Source organism: Petaurus breviceps, unplaced genomic scaffold (assembly GCF_028583685.1).
Source record: "Petaurus breviceps papuanus isolate PSGF00001 unplaced genomic scaffold, PetGlider_PUasm1.0 173, whole genome shotgun sequence".
Classification (NCBI taxonomy): Eukaryota; Metazoa; Chordata; class Mammalia; order Diprotodontia; family Petauridae; genus Petaurus; species Petaurus breviceps.
Window position 1 is genome coordinate 11,123,018 of NW_027185759.1, and position 19,075 is coordinate 11,142,092.

Consider the following 19,075-nt stretch of genomic DNA (forward strand, 5'->3'; position numbering starts at 1 on the left):
CAGGGCTCAAAAAGGGTCCTAACTAGGAAATCAATGGCCATGTTCTTGGCCTTTAACAACAATCTTCATTAATTGGAGGAAAGTGCAAAGTGAAAAGACTTATTAGCAATCAATCAACAGGCTACATTAAGTGCCTGCTATGTACTAGGCATACTGGTTGGCATTAGATCTGTTATAGTACATCTGTTTGCCTTCTTGACCCTCTCTTCCTCCCTGCATGTTCTTAAGCTGGATTTAGTCCTAAAGGACAAATTTTTCTACTGAATCAAATTGCCCTTTATTTCTGAGATTTGCTAAGGCTTAGGGACTCCATCAGCCAGCCAATGGAAGCCATGAATATCATGATGCTTACCCTTTGCAAACCTTTAGGGGTTATGGAAATGTGATATTTTGCTATTATTATTTTTACAGGCAGGACTTCTTTTACTTCCTCTCCCATCTTCCCACTCACCATTTGGATGGGCAGAGGATCATTGTGGGCATGATTAACAAATTTCATACAAGCCAATGTCAGATTTTCCCATAAGGCAATGCAGCATCTCCTAAATGGATCAAAAGGTCATAGATGTAGACCTCAGAGGGAGTTTAGAGGCTCTCAGAGTCAACTCTTTCATGTTACAGGTGAGGTAACTGAGGCCCAGAGAAATGATGAGATTTACCCATGGTCCTACTGTAAGAAAACCTCAGAGTTTTGTTCTGAAGTCAAGTCATTGGACTCCAAGCCTGGGAGTCTGCTATTGATTGGATTTTCCTAGAGACAGAGAGGGTGGGAAGGGCAGGAACCATTTGAATCCCTGGGGCAACTCTGCTTCCTGGATTAGTATCTGGGAAATTGGACCAACTATTGCATCAAAAACTAAGATGGAATTCAAAGTTTGATAAATTGCTTCAAACCTTCTGAAGAATTATTCCAGTGAGAACTGTCACTAGGAATTGGAACACTGAGCAATATGCAATATGTGCTTAGTTCAGGGGGCTAGAGAAGTATCCATGGAGGAAGACCGACACCCTGGAAAACTTATGCATCTTTATTGCTGAAAAAGACTTTCTATTGAGACCCCTCTAGATTTGGTGCCCTAGAGCAAAGCCCAAGTCATGCCCAGGTGGCAGCTCTGATTACAACTGACCAGGAACTTTATCAGACTTATTGAAGTGAACCAGTCAATCAATTAATGAAGTTTCTCTTAAGCACCTACTATATAATATGCTGGGTGTTATACTAAGACCAAAAATGAAACAGACCTCAAGGAGCTGACATTCTAATGATGGAGACAGTGTGTACAAATGTCAGTCAATCAACCAACCAACAGGTATTCATTAAACCCCTACTATGTGCCAGGCATTGTACTAGGCACTGGGAGTGCAAAGACAAACATGAAACAGTCCTGCCTTCAAGTAGCTTATGTGCTATTGAAGGAGATAACATGTAGACACACATGTATATTCATAATATATACAAAATCAATTTAAGACTTTTTTTTGGCAAGGCGTGGATGAAGGTATGAGCACCTGGGCAGATCAGGGTGGGCTTTACATAAGAAGTGGCACTTGAGATGAAATATGAAGGAAACCAGGGGTCCTGAGAGGTGAGTGTGAGGGGGGAATGCAATTCATGCCCAGGGGATAGCCAGTACAAAGTGAATGGAACCAGAAATGGATCATTGGGTTTGAGGAGTAGCAAGGCACAGCAAACCAGTTTGGCTGCACCTTAGAGCATGAAGGGGGAGAAACTTAGGAATTTGAATGTCATGCAGAAGAGTATATTTTTGATCCTAGAGGTAGTAGTGAGCCACTGCTGTTTAATGAGCAGGGAGTGCCAAGGTAAGGTCTGTGCTTCACATATATCACTCACACCTATATGGATGATTTGGAATAGAGAGAGGCTTAAGGTCAGAAGACCAGATGGTGTCCTCAAATTATATTCCATCCCCAGCACTTTTTAGAAAAATTAATCATGGTAATTAACAAAAGGAAACTTAGATACATTGACTAATCAAGGTGAAAACCCAAAGCAAAGAAGCTTTCTGTGATCTCTTCTTATATGGTGAGTTATCTTCCGTGACCCATACAAGTGTATGTCTCACTCCATCCTCCCACCCCTTCCTCCTGAATCTAGAAGAGCTTACTCACAACCTGTGCTCATGGGAGACCTTCTGTCTGCCCCCACCTGGTCTACACTTTTGTCTCCTCGTTAGCTTAACTGAAAAGGGACACACACATAGTCAACCTGATCTTTCTTCCCAGGTCATTTCCCTAGCAACTGGAACTCTTTCTGGGAAGGCTTCATCACTAATTTAGCATCTCTATGGAACCAACATCATAAGCAAAGAGCTCATTCCCCCTGCCCTTTTCTTCTCAAAGAGCTCTTTGTTACCAGCTAGAGTGGTCTGCCTCCCAGGATGGGTAGAGGAGAGGGTGTCCTTTCTCCTCCTATGAGGATTTGTGGTGATTTAATTAAGATTTCATTCACACTCTAAGGAATAAGGAATCATCATGTAAGGCACTAGGTTAATGTCCCTATGGATATTTGAACTGGAATAGAGGATGGACTTTTTGTCAGTGGTCCCAGTTGGAGGGAGAGGACAACAGAGTGGGGAGGGGGCAATCATGACCCTAATGATTCCTATCATGTTCAGTTGCTTTGCATGACTTCAAGATGCCCCCAGAAATAATCAACCAGTCCATGATGCCAAAGGTAATAGACCTATTGTTACAAGAAAGTGTGAGAGGACTGAAAAGGTAAGAAAGATCCAGGTGGTGAATGGCTTGAAATGATAAATAAAGCATTCTTTCTGTATGTGATTCTGACAGCAATAGGGAGCCATGGGAGTTTAGGCAGGTGAAATGGTCAGATCTACAATTTAGGAAAATCTCTAAAAATCACTTTTCCAGCTCTGTAGAAGATAGATTAGGAGTGGAGAGAGACCTGATGCAAAGAGCCCAGTAGGAAAGTATTGCAATAGTCCTGGGAAGTGGTGATGAGGTCATAGACTAGGGCGAGGGCTATATGAGTAGAGTACAATAGAAATGTATGAGATGTTGTGAGGATAGAAGTGAGAAAATTTGGCAAGAAATTGGATGTGCAGGTGAAGGAGAGTGAGAGCCTGGATGCAAACCAAGTAGCCAAATAATGGTAAATTTCTATTGCAATTCTTGATAGACTTCCCAACAGCACTCCTTTGAGGCTCATAGTGCAGGAATGATTATCCCCATTTTATAGATGGGGGAATTAAGGGTCAATAAGATTAAATGAGTTGTCCCTGGGCACACAGCTAGTAAGTGGAAGAACTGGGACTAGAATGCAGAGTCTTTAGGTCCAGGGCTCTTTCCATGATCATACACAGCAGTCAGTGAACTAACTCTGAATAAGCCAGGAGAACTCTAAGGCCATTTTCTCTAGCATCTTTCTGGACTTTATTATAGCTCTGAGCTCAAGAAATAAAGAGCAAAATGGAGACTTGGAGAAGATCCAGAAGAAAGACACAAAAAATGCCTGAAGCAGTGAGTACAAGGCTTTGGCAGAGTAGGAACTTAGTACATTTTTCTTGGAGTTATGAATAAATGATCTGGATTGTTTTTGATCAGTCAACAGGTATTTAATAAGTTCCTTCTCTGGACCAGGCACTGTGTTAAGCACTGGGAATACAATGGCAATCATGTCTCACATTTACAAGGTGGCTTGTTGTTTACAAACAGCTTTCACATTTAAGAATTCAGTTGATCCTCAAAGTAAGCAGAGATTATTGTCTTTACTGAGGCCAAGAGAAGGTAACTTACTTAAGATAGCACTAATAAAAATAGCGATCACTGACATTTATGTTACACTTGGAAGGTGGCAAAATTCTTTATGCATAGTATCTTACTTGATCTGTCCAACCATTTTAAAAGGTAGGTGTAGTTATTTACCACTTCCAGTTCCCAGATAAGGAAATAGAAACTCAGATAGGCTTAGTGAGTTTGTCATAGCTCGTAAGTGGCAGGTCCAGAATTTTATCTACTCTGTCATATGCCTTTCATTATCTAGTCAAGAATGAATGAATGAATGAATGAACAAACGAATGAATGAATGAGTGAATGTCAAATGTCTTCACCTCTTTGGGCCTGCTTCCTCATCTGTCCACACCAAGGTTCTTTCTAGTTCTAAACTATTATCCTAGATGGAGATGCAAATGGAGAAGAGCAAAAGGAACTGGTTTATATTGTGTGGGGAGAAGAGGCTTTTGGAAAGACTTTCTGATGGTTGTCAGGAATGGGACTGTGTGAAAGCTGGCCATGTTTCTGAGTTTCTCCCAGCATGATGTGGGGGCTGACAGTTTCTTTAGACCTGAGGCTCCAGACCAGAGAATCAGCTGAGCCTCTGGAGGGAGGTATAAATGAACAGCTGTCAGCAATCAGAGCATGGCTAGGTGGGGCAGAGATGGAGGAAAGAGCAAGAGAAAAAGCCTGAAGGTGTATCCTCTCTAAAGCCCATCCTGCCCTCTTTCTTTTGTTAGCCTCATTCTAGGTCATGCACAATGGGCACTTGACCTCAGTCAGGCCAGATATTATTAGACTCAGTCAAACCCATGGAATAGGAAGACAAATTGCCTTGGCATGAGGTTAAGCATCAAAAGGCACTCTACCAGGGAAGGAAAAAAAAAACCCACTGGAAGAATTTTGAGGATCCTTTGCATCCCCCTTTATTCTAGACATAATGATTTATGTTCAAAAGAAGAAACATAAGATTATAGAAGGGCTGTTTGAGGCCAAAGAATCACAGAACATCAGAGCATGGAGGGACCTCACAGGCCATCTGGGTCAGCCTGTGCCCTCAGAAGAACACCTTCAATAACATCCCCTCTGAATGAAACTCTCAAGGGAAGTCCACCACCACCACCACACCCAGCCCATTCCTTTCTCATTATCAGGAAACTTTCTTACACCAAGTTGAAATCTGCTTCTACAGCTTCCATCCATTGGTCCTGGTTCTGCCTTCTGAGCCTATTCAGAACCAGACATCCCTTCTTCACATGATAGCCTTTCAAATACTTGAGCACAGCTGTCACATCCCTCTGAATTTTCCTTTTTCCAGGTCAGCCCTCCCCAGATCTTTCAGCCTCCTCTCACATGGCATGAGTTCAAGGCTCTTCATCGTCTTGTCGGCCCTCCTCTGGACCTTCTCCAGCTCATCAGTATGCTTAGGCCTAGAATGTGGTGTCCAGAACTAACCGCAAGAGCACAAATGTGGTCTGACCCACGCACGCGTCAGCTAGTCCAGCCTTCCTGTCATGGTACAATTGCCATTAAGCTCCAGCTTCTCTCTTTTTTTATTTTTTGCCTTTTGGAGGGCAATTGGGGTTAAGTAGCTTTCCCAAGGTTACACGGCTAGTTTTTTTGTGTGTGTATAGGTGTTAAGTGTCTGAGGCTGGAACCGAACTCGGGTCTTCCTGACTCCGGGGCCAGTGCTTTACTCACTGCACCACCTAGCCGCCCCCAAAGCTCCACCTTCTCACTGGGGAAGCAGTGAGGCTATCTGCCAGAGATGCCATCACTGTCTCTCTGTCTCTGTCTCATCTACCTATCAACTAACTAATCTACCTATCTAACCAATCTAATCAACAACAATCAATCCTTGTCTATCCATATCTTTCCTTCAGACATCTATGAATCACAATGTCCACTCCAATAAGTGAAATTTTCCCCAGTAAGGATCAAAAGGTCATACAGTTGTTTGTTCAAATCTTTTTCTCCTTTCTTCATGACCCCCTCCCAGAGAAAAGTGTGAAAGCTCCTCCCCACTTTCCATTTTCGTAATCATAAGGTGAGTGGTGATAGCAGAGATAGAAATAGGAAAGCCAGAAGAAGAATGTTTAATATGGCGGGAAGGGGGGAGGGGAGAGAAAATAAGTTTTATTTGAATTATATTGTTTGAACAGTTTTCAGGACACCCAACTGTGGAGATCCACTTGGCACCTGAAACAGTGTGACATTGGAAGCATTTCTGCATTTGGTGTTAAAGCACCTGGTTTTAAAACCCAGTTTTGTTGGCTGCCACCACCACCCAATAGCTTTCTCACCTTTTGTTTATTCTTTTTTCCTTTCCAGCTATTGTCAATCCAAAACAGCCCAAGGAGACACCCAAAAGCTTCAGCTTTGATTATTCCTACTGGTCACATACCACGGTAAGCACAAACAGCTGTGAAAAGATGTGAGCTAGCAAGATAGGAGAAATGAGCAGCTCCTCTGATTGCCTGCTCTTTGGAAGGAACCCTTGGAAAGTTTGGCTATCAGATATATGGTAGGGGAGACACAGAAGCCAAGTACTCCAAGGCAGGAAGAAGGTTGGCTGCAAACTTGGGAATTGGGCCTTTAGGTGAATGACTGAATGCAAAAATAAAACTACTTATTGACAAGCCCTGCATTTTGGGTGTGAGCCAGGAAAGGGCTTTTTGCTTTTGTTTTTGTAGTTAAATCATCAGGGGAGGGGTTGGTTTGGTGGAATTTTTGCCTGGGAGAGCCATAACATAAGAGATGATAGACCATGGCTCAACAGCTATGTACAAACAGCTATGATTTGCAATACCCATTGACCTCTTTATATCACGTTGGCTGGAATTGATCACAGGATGATCCAGGGCAGGCTGTTCTTTTTATTTATTCTATGATTTATTCCTTAGTTCAAATCAAAGGCAGATAGAAATGAAGAAGGATGCTTGGGATACCTCAATCCATCAACAGATATGTGGTTTAACAATCATTTATTAATCCATGTGCAAACACTATGCCAGGGACCAGAGATAGGAACAGTGCCTAGCCTCAAGGAACTTACTTCTATCCAAATGATCTCATCAGTATGAGTGAGAACAATGGAAGGCAGTGCATGCCTTCCCCTCCTGCATGTTTCTTGTCCATACCCTCCCCAAGGTCCTCCATAGAGAATATGTCCAATGGGATTGGGGACCTCCTAAATCTTTGTCATCTCATGAGTCTCAATGCAGTTCTCAAGGCTGCCCACCTGGTCATTCTAAGTACATAGAACCACAGCAGGTAGGGATGTCAAAGACCATCCTCATATTGATAGAGGAGGAAGCTGTGACCCAGGGAAGTGGCATGCTTCATCCAAGATCACAGAAATAGCAAGCAATGGAGGTGGGATATCTTACCCATGTTTCCCAGATACTGTCATTCACACCATTATTGCCTTGCAATCCTTCCCCATGGTAATATGCTACAGTCCTCTTAAACCCATCTCATATCTCTCCAATGTAAGGAATATTCCTCCTTCCCAGATTGTGGGGATTTCCATGACTAAAAGCTTTATGATCTATCTAGTGTTTTTCTATTGGCCATGATGAACTCTCTGTGATGATAAGATCTCAGATCCTTCATTAACTCAGGAATGGATGAAAATCACCCAGGATAGAAAAGTGTGAAGAGGTTATGATCTGTAGTCAACATAGTGATAATCTGCACCAACAAAGCTGAAGATCTCCCAGAGTACTTTCCTTCATCCCGACTCTACTTACTGCTTACTGCTTCCTGTGTTCCTTTGGCCAGATCATATAACTTCTCTGACTCCCTCCACTCCTTCAGCCATCAAAAGAGAGAATCAGACCACATGACCTCCAACATCTCTCTCTGAGCCATGATCTCTCCCATGCCTTCCTCCCCCTTTCTTCCTCTCACGTGTGTTTGCATCTTTCTTTTCTTTCCCAGCCTGAAGACATCAACTATGCATCACAGAAACAAGTATACCAAGACATCGGAGAAGAGATGTTACAGCATGCCTTTGAAGGCTACAATGTCTGCATCTTTGCCTATGGGCAGACTGGTGCTGGAAAATCCTATACCATGATGGGGAAGCAAGAGAAAGATCAGCAAGGCATTATCCCACAGGTAAGTGTGACCAGGATGAGAATAAAGAGAAGGAGGTCAGGGTAGTATACTAAAGAAAATCCCCATTTTAAAAAAGTGATAAGAATCAAAATCACAAAATCAACTTAAATTCAAGCAGAAAAAGAAAACTAACCATATCAGAAGGTTCCCCTTGATTGCCTTAGAACCTGGGTAAAGAATTAATAAGGAAATTATTGAGTAGCAGTTAGAGAAGGTGAAGATGTTGTTAACTAACATACCCTTCCTGAGAGAGTCTCCACATAAGCTAGACGTGAGATGTTATCCTTAAACCCCCTCACTGAGGGGTCATTTGGGATTTTTGTGTATTTTTCCTCAGAGGTATTTTACCATCACAATTGACTCTCTCCAGATTATGGTTAAACTACAACGCCCCATGATTCTATTCCCTGTTAAAGAACCAGCTGCTGTATCCACTATCTCTGCATGTGGGACTCTTGAATTTGGAATTTAAAAGGTTAGGAATGGGAAGAGAATGAAGTGAGTCAAGTGATCTGAAGACAATGCTTGGGGATCCCAGAGAACTAGAGAACATCAGGAGTCCTGATACTAGAAGCTGAAAGACCACACTGAAGGGAGCTCAAGGATCAGTGTATATTCCCTACCCTCAACAAGTTTCCAGTCTAATAAGGGCTTAAGACAAATACAAAATTAACTATACTCCTCATCATATAATAATTGCACAGCAGAGATTCAAGGAGGAGGGAGAAACCCATTTATAGCTGAAGATGGGACAGAGAACTGGAAGATGCTTCATAGAAAGGGTGGGATCTGAGCTGAGCCTTAAAGGAAGGAAAGAATTTCAACTGGTTGTGATGGGGGAAATGGCAATAGGTTATACAGGGGCCCCAATCTATGACCAGAATCCCTGTTATTTGGACTGGAAGGAATTCAGTAGGCCCAAGCAATCTTGAAGTCAGGATTGTAAAAGTTTATTGTTATACTTTACAGTGGGCAAGAGTTCTTAGGGAACTTGCAAGTTTATTGTTATGCTTTATAGCAGGCAGGAGTTCTTAGGGAACCTGCAAACTTAAAGAAGTCATAGGTATAGTTTTTAAGGAGTTAAGATAGTAGATCAGGTGGCAATTATGCTAACTAGGTGAGTAAAAGTGGGATCAGGGAGGAGTTAAGGAGTGGTCAGTGCTTAAAGGAACATGCACTTTTAATATTTACTGCACATGTGTATTGCCCATAGTTCACTGGGAAATAGCCAAAGGGGGGGCTACCTGGAGGTGTGGTTTTAGGCTTGAAATGTCACTAAGTCAGCTATCGGTCAGGGCTGACCGAGAAATGCCTAGTCTGCCCCCCATCAGTGTCATGTTTGACAAGATGGATGTTGGGAACCAAGGCTAACAGAGACTCAGTATATGTATAATTGGCTAAGGAGTTAACCTATAGATAGTGCACTGAAGGATTCATAGATGTAGCTGGCCATTATACTAGGGGGAGGTAACATTTGCCTAAGCTAAAATGTTTATAGATGGTTTAGTGAAGGATTCATAGGTGTAGCTTGTTATTGTTCCAAGCAGAGATAAACAGTTCATGAGTTGTTGCTGGGCAGAGTGCTGGCAGGGGGAAGGGGCAGAGTTCTGCTCTGAGGCTGGGGAGGGGGAAATGTGATTTTACAGACTGGTTTTATAAATATATTTTACAAACTGATATTACAAACATAGATCCCAAGCACCCCATCAGTTGGGATAATGGGAGAGACAATTCCAGACATGAGAAACAGTATACACAATGGTGCAGAGATGGAAGAACCAAGAACGAAATGAGAAAACAACCATTTGTCCAGTTTGGCTAGAATGCAGCATGTAAAGGGAAAAGAACTAATGCTGGATAGGTAAATTGTGGACGGCTTTGAATGACAGGATAAGGGGCTGGTCTTTTATTTGTATTCTCATGGACAGGAAGCTGATAAGTCTTCAAGCACCTTCTATGGGCCAGTCATTGTGCTAGGCAATGGGGAAAGAAGGGGAGAAAGGAAGGAAGAGAAAGAAAGAAAATATTAAAAAGAAAGAAACTTCTTACTTGTAAGGAGTTTCTATTGTATAAGGGCAGAAGACATTATATACATATATACACACATAAGCATATAAAATCATAAAACATATACCAAATAAATATAATTTAGGAGGCAGCATTAGCACTATCAGGAAATCAGGGGATCAGGAAAAGCCTCATGAGGGAGATGGTTTTTGAATTGGGCTTCAGAGACTCTGGATATTTGGTGCCAATTCTGTACAACCTCAGTGCCCAGAATACTCATGGAGTCACCGACACTAAAGGGTCATGTAGATAGATGTACCAGATTGGATAGGAATGGCGACATGCAACCGCCTAACAAAAATGTCTCCAAACCTGAGCTTCTGACCCAAGAGCAGATGGAGATCTGATTACTTCCAAGTGTCCTACCAGACAAATAAAGGCCTAGAACAACAGGGGGTGAGCAGCTTCCCATTTCAGAACATCAGCTGGGCTCTTGAAAACAAGAGGGCCTGCTCCATCCTGATGGGGAAGGACCCCTGCAGCTCCAAGTCTTGGCCAATAGAGTACTAGATCTGGCAGGTTCTCTTACACCAGAAAACCTTTGTGTGGACTCAGAAATGGGCTGTGGGTCTGCTAACCAAGGGTCAAGCCAGCTCAGGTCAGAGAGGTTCAGCACCAGGTGGGTTGCAGAGTGAGGATTCCATTGACTTTGGCAATGATCAAAGATCTAGAAAGCCTCAGGGGGTGTTTGTTCTATGCCAGACCCCTTTATTACCCCACTCCCAGATGAACACACAAATCTATGGGTACTAATACTGAAGAAACAGGAGGAATGATCTCTCTCTCTCTCTCTCTCTCTCTCTCTCTCTCTCTCTCTCTCTCTCCCCAGCTCTGTGAGGACCTCTTCTCCCGAATCAACGACACAACGAATGACAACATGTCCTACTCAGTAGAGGTAAAGGTTCCCTTTTCCCTTAGGGTGGACAGAGTACAGGGGCTCAAAAAGACTTGAGCTTGGCTTGAAAATAACATAGAATTGCCTACAGCCATGACAAAGAATTGTGTGAGCAATGCTTGGGGGAGGAGGGTTGATGCAGAGAACAGGCAAGCTAGTCAGTCCTCCAGAGCAAAAGATCACAGAGTGCATTCCCCTGACCAGAACAATGTCTTGGATGGGGCAGAGAGGAAAAGGTGACAGATTAGGACCATCTAGAGGAAGTAAAGAGGGGAGAGATGATGAAGAGTGAAGTTGAGACAGAGGATAATTTTTCTCCCAGTCAGGTCCAGTCATTCTGGACAATTCCCAAGACTGGGGATGGGGAAAGGGAGGGAGACAGCATGGAGAGGAAGCAGGCAAAGTCAGGTGAAGGTGTGGCACCCCCTGGGGGAAAGTGAGTCATAAGAGAGGAATGGGATAGTAATGGTTCCATATCATAGACAGAGGAAGTGAAGGGTGCCAAGGAAGGGCACATTGACTGAGGATAGTTAATTGAACCACACTGGGCAATGGTGGGGGCAGGGAGGGGGTGGAGCTTGTAGAAAGAAGAGGGATAACATCCTTGTGGTGCTACAAGATTCTGGGCAGACGGGGCAGCTAGGTGATGCAGTGAGTAAAGCACCTGCCCAGAGTCAGGAGGATTCGAGTTTTGTTCCGGCCTCAGACACTTAAGACACACACACACACACACACACACACACACACACACAAACCTAGCTGGTAACCTTGGGCAAGTTACTTAACCCCAATTGCCCTCCAAAAAAAAAGATTCTGGGCAGAGAGCCTGAATGTCTGGGATGGAGAGGAGGAAATGTATCAGTGCACCCCTCAGGAGGTTGGTGCCCTAGAGCAAAATTTCAACTGCCTCACTTTGTTATAGCTTTTGTTTGACCTCTGACTATGATTGAAGAAAAGGCCATTGATTAAATTCTCTATTTATTATTATTTATTCATTTACTCATGCATTCATATAGAAAAATTTATTGAGTTTCCACTATGGACAAGGTCCTGTGTCAGGAACATGAAAAAGACACTGTGCCCTCGAGCAGCTTCCAAGCTAGCAGGAAAGGTCAGACAAGCCTGTGGATAACTAGACAGGAGCAGAACACATGAGGTGCCCAGAGAGAGGCATGAAGCACTCTGGTGGCACATACACATTGTTGGGAGTGCTACCAATTGGGGAAGTGGAGGCAATCCTGGAAGGCTTCCTGAAGGTAGTGCTTTGCTGGATCTGGAATAAGAGCCTAGTGAACAAAGGTGTGGTGAGGAAGCCCAGGGGATGTTTGCCAGATGGTGAGGGGAGGAGCCCATTTGGGTGAGAAATAGGACATGTGGATGGCAGCAGTGGGTGATGAGGCCAGAAAAGCGGGGAGGAGCCAGATCACCTCCTTTTCTCCCTCTACCCAAGGTACCCCCAGTGCTCCACACACACAGGTGGGGCTCAGGAACTCATAGTCTCAGCAAGGTGGGTTGGGATCCCAAACACACCTTGTCATGGTAGTAACAAGTATATTTCTTTGCCAGTCTTCAGTAATCCTGGTGTGAGGGCCAGTTATAGAACAGGACCTCAGTGGTTCTGTGCTTTCTGGGATGATATAACCCACCTCTCTCCAATGGCCCCTTTTTTGCTTCCCTGTCCTGTAGGTCAGCTACATGGAGATTTACTGTGAGAGAGTCCGGGATCTCCTGAACCCCAAAAACAAGGGCAACCTTCGAGTGAGGGAACACCCCCTCATGGGCCCATATGTGGAAGACCTCTCCAAGTTGGCCGTCACCTCCTACAATGACATCCAAGATCTAATGGACTCCGGAAATAAAGCTAGGTGTGTGTGAGGGGAAGCCTGCTCTCCTTAGACTCATTCAGTTCTCTTTCCTTCCAGCCCCCTCCCCCTCCATCTTGAAGGAATCTGTCCTAGTGAAGAGGGGAGAGAAAAGTCCTGGAAGTCGGGGAACCCCTGGGTTGTGCTCCTGGCTCTGTCATAATTCTCTCATCTATCATATGGAGTTTTCAATCCTTGCCCCATCTACTCTACATGTCCAATCCCTGAGGAAACAGAAGCAGAGGTTAAGAGGTAGAAGGTGCTGTGAACACAGCCATAATGAATCTTCTATGAATCACTCTGGATAGATGAGAGGTAGAGAGTGGACCAAGAACAGGAAGACTGTGGCTCAAATTCCACTCTGAGACTTTGATGCAGTGTATAGTACCATATAGCTTCAATGCTGGAAGGAACTAGGGGCCATCATGTCCATCTCTATCATTTTACAGGCGAGAAAACTGAGTCATAAAGAGGTTGTGACCTATCCAGGGTCACACAGCTAATGAGGACCTGAGGTGGGGTTGGTTTTCAGGTTTTCCTGAATCCAAGCCCAGTTGTGTACCCTCTGTGCCATCCTGCCTCTCTCAGAGCAGCTGTCTGACCCTGGTTCCCAGTTTCCTCACCTGTAAAGTGGGTATGATACTGCTTCCACTTTGACAATCTGACAGCATCATATAATATGGCATTCACTCATTCAACGAGAATTTATTAAGCACCTGCTGTATGCCAGGCACTGTCATTAACATCTTCAATGCTGATTTACCACTTGGGGTTGTGTGTCACCTTGGTGGAGTGGACAGTGGGCTGGTAGTCAGGATGCCCCAGATTCCTGTTCTCTTCCAGTGGTAGAGGTCAAGCTGGGGTCCCTTTTGATCCCTGACCCTCAGTGACCACTTCAAACATTTCTTTGAAAGGTAGCATGGGACAGTGAGAATAGTACTAGACAGTAAGCGAAGAGACCTGGGCTTTGTCCTGACTAGAGGCAGAGTCACATAGAGGGCTAGCTGTGGGATCATAAAGACTCCACTTTGAATCCCACTTTTGACACCCAGAGTGCATGATCTGTGGTAAATCACTTATTCTCTTAGTATTCCAAACTCTAAGACAACAGTTAGAAAGCAGTAACTGATGGTCACTGGTAGAAGGAGTGTCAATGTTGAGAATTGCTGCTGTTGCTGATAAAATCATAGGTTCAGACTAAACCAAAAGTGCTAGTAACCAGTTGCATGCTCCCATGAGAATCCCTTTACCTCTGGGTCACAGTTTCTTAAATTAGAAAGTGATACTGTAGCGGAAAGTAGACTGGGTTTAGATCAAAGGGTCTGGGCTCAAATCCCTCCCTTCCTTGCTACGGAAAGGCAGCCTGAGGCAGTCAGTGGTGAGAGCGCCACTGGACCTGATATCAGAGGCCTGTGCTCACTTTCTAGAGTTGTGTGACCTGCCCCATCTCTGGGTCTCCTCAGTTTCCTCACCTGTAAAGTGGGTGACCATGCCAGCACCACCTTGCTCAGACAACCATTGTGAGGAAAGTGCTTTGCAAATCTTAAACCTTGAGAGAAATGGGAGCTGCCACTGGTAATCAGGATTATAACAAGGCTCTGATAGAATTGTGGCTGTACAAAACTTTGAGAAAGTTAGATCACTCTTGAAATAATGTTGGTAATAGCTAGCTAGCACTCTATGGTGCTGTAGGGTTTATAAAGCACTTCACAAATCTAACTTCATTTGATCCTCAAACAAACTTGAGGGATAGGTGTTATTAACATCCCTGTTTTACAGTTAAGGAAACTGAGGCAAACAGAGGTCAAGTGACACTAATAAGTGTTTGAGGTCAAATAAGAACTCAGGTCTTCCTGACTCCAGGCCACTGCTCCTCCTGGTTTCCTCCACCATCATCATCATCATCATCATCATCATGTTTTCCTAAATGTTGCCACATTCATTCCTCCTGGTGACAAGGTGGGTGTGAATTGGACCAATTTATAGCTGAGTCAGCTGAGGCTCAGAGGTTAGGGTCATGAAGCTAGGAAGTGAAGACTAGAATCTGAAACTCCTGGTTATTTGGATCAGCTCTTCTCTGGGATGGCCATCTCAATCCCAGCTCAGTATTTCTCATCTCCAAACCCAGGGTCCTACTGACCAGCTTGAGTGTCGGTTCTGTGGGAAAGAGCTACCCCACTGAGGCCAGCAGCCTTGGGATATGAAAAGGCTGCTTCTGGTTTCAATGGAGGTAACCCCCCCCCCCCGTCCCCAATCTCCTAGCTTCACTGAATAGATGCCCAGCTCCTGCCAGCTGGCTGCAAGAGCCTGGTCAGTGACCCTCACTGGGAATTCACCTCAATGCTCCTTTCACCAGGGCTGCTGGGAACTGAGCCAGCCTCCTTTCCTTTTCAAAGAACCCCAAGGAGTCTGATTCAGCTCTCCATCTCCCAGCCTGGTTGCCCTCTGCTACCATGGGCCAGCTGCAGTGAGGGGAGGAAGAATTTTTCTGTTTTTGCTTCACTGCTTGAGTCCAAAGTTCTGAATTCAGCCAGCAACGGCCAGCAGGTATGCCTGGCTCTGGTGGATAAAGATGCTTCCCTCAGGCTTGTATCAAGGTGGCCCCTTCAGAATGCAGAGTGTTTTCTGAGCCTTTAGCTTAAGGATGCCATGGCTGGAGGTCCTGGCTACCTCGAGAGCACTCTAGAAAAGAGACTCACTGTTTTGACCATTCTAACTTCTATGATGTCCACGGCTATTCTGGAGGTAGGCAGTGCAAGTGAAAGCTTCTCCATCTCCCAGATAGTGAGACTGAGTCTCAGAGAGCCTTGTAAGTACCAGAACCAAGAACCCAGACAACAGTCAAGTCCTCTGAACAAACCTGATAGCCCAATTTCTGACCTCTGTTCTGAGTGCCTAGCCTGGAGCCGGAGTCCTAGGCTCTCAGCACGGGTGCTAGACTCTAGAGGGCTGGTAGCACCTTCATGCTGCACAAAAATTCATTAAAGGTACAGAAAATGTTTAGCCCAGAGAAGACTTGGGAGCCCACACATGGCTGTCTTGGAGTATTTGAAAGGCTAGCATTTGGAAGAGGGAGTAACTTTGGTCGGCTTGGCTCCAGAGGACAGCCCAGGGGCAATGGAGGGAGTGGCAGTTGTAAAGATGCCAATTTAGGCTGAAGGTCAGGAAAAATCTTAGTGATGGGTGCTATCTGGAAGTGGGTGGCCATGGCTGGGGAGGGGTGGGCTCTGTCGCCTTGGGGCTCTTCCACAGAGACTGTAGAACCACTAGGCTATGTCTGAATGGGCTGGACAAGAGGCACCGAGGTCTCTTGAACTCTCCAACTCTGTGACATTCTGTGCTTCCTTTGGCCAATGGGGACCCTCTGCTCAGTACTGCCTTTCCCCTCACACTGCCACCATTGGCTCTGGAGTTACCAAGTAGAAGCCTCATTTTTGGATTCCCAATTAGGTGATCGACAGTGGACTTGGTTCTGGGGATGCAAAGACAAAAAAATGAACTAGCCCCTGCCCTCAAAAGACTTATATTTTACTGGGGAGTCAGGTTGTCCCAGATGACAATGGGGTCAACCCCAAATGTTTGTACTTCATCCAGGGCAGGAAGGGAGTGACAATAGCCTGCCACTTAAGGAAAGCCAGTCTAGGCAGCCTCTACAATCAGTCCTCCACACAGATGTCAAATTGAGATCCTAAAGTGTGGTCTGACCATGTCCCTGCCCTTCTCAAGAAACTTCACTGACTCCCTATTGCCTCTAAGACAAAAATCCCATTTGGCTGTTAAAACTTTTTGCAGTCTGATTCCTTTCGTAAATGACATTCCATCACCCCCTCCCCTATTCAAAGGCTGTTCCACATTCCTGAAGCACTTTCTCTTTTAACCCAGGACTTCCTGGAAGGTAGATACATGCCCTACCCTACCTTCTGCCTTCCTTTGAGTCTCAGCTGAAGTACATCCTTCTGAAAGGCTTTTCTCAATTTCCCCAGTTCTTAATCCCCTCCCATGCCCACTCCCAGCTACTTTATATTTGCTGTGTATTTATTGAGAGGCATTTTGCTGTGATGGATGGCAAGGTGGTCTCAAAGCCAAGAAAACCTGGGTTCAGGTCCTTCCTTGGACACAAACTGGCTGTGTGACTTTGGGCAGGTCACTTAACCTCCAGGCTGTGAACAACCCATTAAGACTATAGTTCAGAGAAAGAGCAGACCTGCTCCAGTGGAGGGAATGTTCTCACCTGAAAGTTCCCTACACCAATGAACTCACAGGTCTAGGTCTTACCCTAATATTTTGCATTCACTTTTCCTGAGCAGATTTTCCCCCCAGTAGAATGTAAGGGCTCAAGGGCAGGGAGTGTTTCACTTTTGATTTTGTCTCAAGTTTCCTTAATGGGAGGAAGCCCAAGCCTGTTGATTAGCTCTGCTCCTGGCCTGGGGGTGGCTGTACAGAAAGGAATGGGAAGGATGGGCTTGGATTCTTGACTTTTGATGGTTTAGAGATGAATCACATCTTCCCCGCTAAGCCTCTGCTATTCAGCCACATCCCTGCTTCTCAGACGAGGCCCAGTTACCATGGATATCTGGCTCCTGGTCCCTTCTTCCTGCCTCCACAATGGCCCTGAAGCATCCATCTGTCTCCCCAGGGGACCAGAGAACATAGAGAACCCAAATCCTGTCTAATCTTAGAGGTAACAGAACAAAAACACCTAGAGAAAGCCGAAAAGGATCTCATCGAAATGTATCCTTCTATCTGACAGGGGAAGAAACTGAGGCTCAGAGAAGTAACTTGTCCAAGGTCACGTAACATCTAATGGAGACACAAATCCACTGACAAATATTCGTGGCACAGTAGATAGAGAACCAGTCTTATAACCAGAAAGACGTGGGTTCGAGTTACACCTGGCTGTGTGGCCAGGTGGGCAAGTCACTTAACCTCTTTCTGCCTCAGTTTTTTTGTCTCTAAAATGATCGGGCTGGTCTTGATGGTGCTTAAAGTGCTTCCAGCTCTGAATCTTTGATTGTCATGTCATGACCTTCCTGCACCTTGGTGGCTAGGCAGTATAGGAAGACCTGAGTTCAAATCCAGCCTCAGACACTTTCTAGCTGAGCAAATTCCTCTCTTGTTTCCTTAGCTACAAAATGTGGAGAGATCATGACAAAACCTGCCCCACAGGGTTGTTGGAAAGGTCAAATGAGAAGATGTTTGCCAAGTGCTTTGCAGAGTGACCGGTACACAGCAGGCACTTAATAGGTGCTTGCACCCTTCCCCTTTTGTGTCCCCTTTCTGTGTCTCAATTTCTCCCTTTTTAAAATAAGGGGATTGGACTCAATGACCTTTCTCACTCGCTCCATATCTGTCCAGCACCATGGACATCTCCCCTGCCTGTCAAGAGCGCAGGGTCAACCCTACCAAGAAGGCTTAGAATTTCCTAAAGATTTTGCATTTTCTTCTTTATAGGACGGTGGCTGCCACCAACATGAATGAGACCAGCAGCCGCTCCCATGCTGTCTTTAACATCATCTTCACACAGAAACGCCACGATGCTGAGACCGACATCACCACAGAAAAAGTAAGTGTCCTGAGGCCATAATTTACTGGCGATCGGGAAGTGAAGACCTGATGGTTCCATGGAGATCAAGGTTTGGGCATGGCAGCACAGTACAGTGGTTAGAAGGGGTAAATAGAGCAGAGGAAGACCTCAGATACTTGCTCTTTGTGTGACCAGTTGCAGGTCCTACCTATCACTTCTTCGAGCCTCACTTTCCTCATCTATAAAATGGGTAGGGTAAGACCTAGAGTACGGACTTCAAAAGTTGTTTGGGAAGCTCAAATGAGTTAGTGCCTTTACAATATGTTGCAAAATTTAGAAATGTCAGTGAGTATATTTAGTGATTATACACACACATTTATCTATCTATCTATCTATCTATCTATCTATCTATCTATCTATCTATCTATCTATCTATACACTCCCTCTCTCCTCTCCTCCAGAAAACTTTGGAAACCCAATGGCTGCAATGACTGGGGCCTGGCATTGGGCATGCAGGAAGAGGAGCCATCTTTTCCATTGTCAGATATGTCCCTTGGTCTTGGAGTGACCTGGAATGAAGGCCATTAGTACTGCCCCCATTTGGAACCAAGTAAAAAGCCCCCACTCTCTGCTAATCGAGATCCTGGTTCAAATGTGATGGAATCACACAGGAGAACAGAGGCCCCTGACCAGGGGAAGGATTGATGAGGGGATGGGCCCAATCACTGATTCATTTATGTCAGTCCTAACCAGCAGCCACATTCTTTTCACAAGTCCTTTGCTTTTGGGACAAAGCCAGGACTCCTGGCAGGGCATGAAAGGAATCTTCCATTTGGCTGAAGGAAATGACAA

General features: G+C 44.8%; 1 protein-coding gene across 16 annotated transcripts in view; it reads left to right on the top strand.

The window, feature by feature from the left end:
- KIF1A (kinesin family member 1A) overlaps positions 1-19,075 on the top strand; it is a 187,690-nt gene that overhangs the window by 53,031 nt on the left and 115,584 nt on the right. For all 16 annotated transcript variants that reach the window (XM_069083392.1, XM_069083394.1, XM_069083395.1 and 13 more), the window contains exons 3-7: positions 6,085-6,161; positions 7,696-7,875; positions 10,772-10,837; positions 12,524-12,702; positions 18,151-18,262. In XM_069083392.1, the coding sequence (XP_068939493.1) occupies positions 6,085-6,161; positions 7,696-7,875; positions 10,772-10,837; positions 12,524-12,702; positions 18,151-18,262 (614 nt within the window). The remainder of the gene's footprint in view (positions 1-6,084; positions 6,162-7,695; positions 7,876-10,771; positions 10,838-12,523; positions 12,703-18,150; positions 18,263-19,075) is intronic.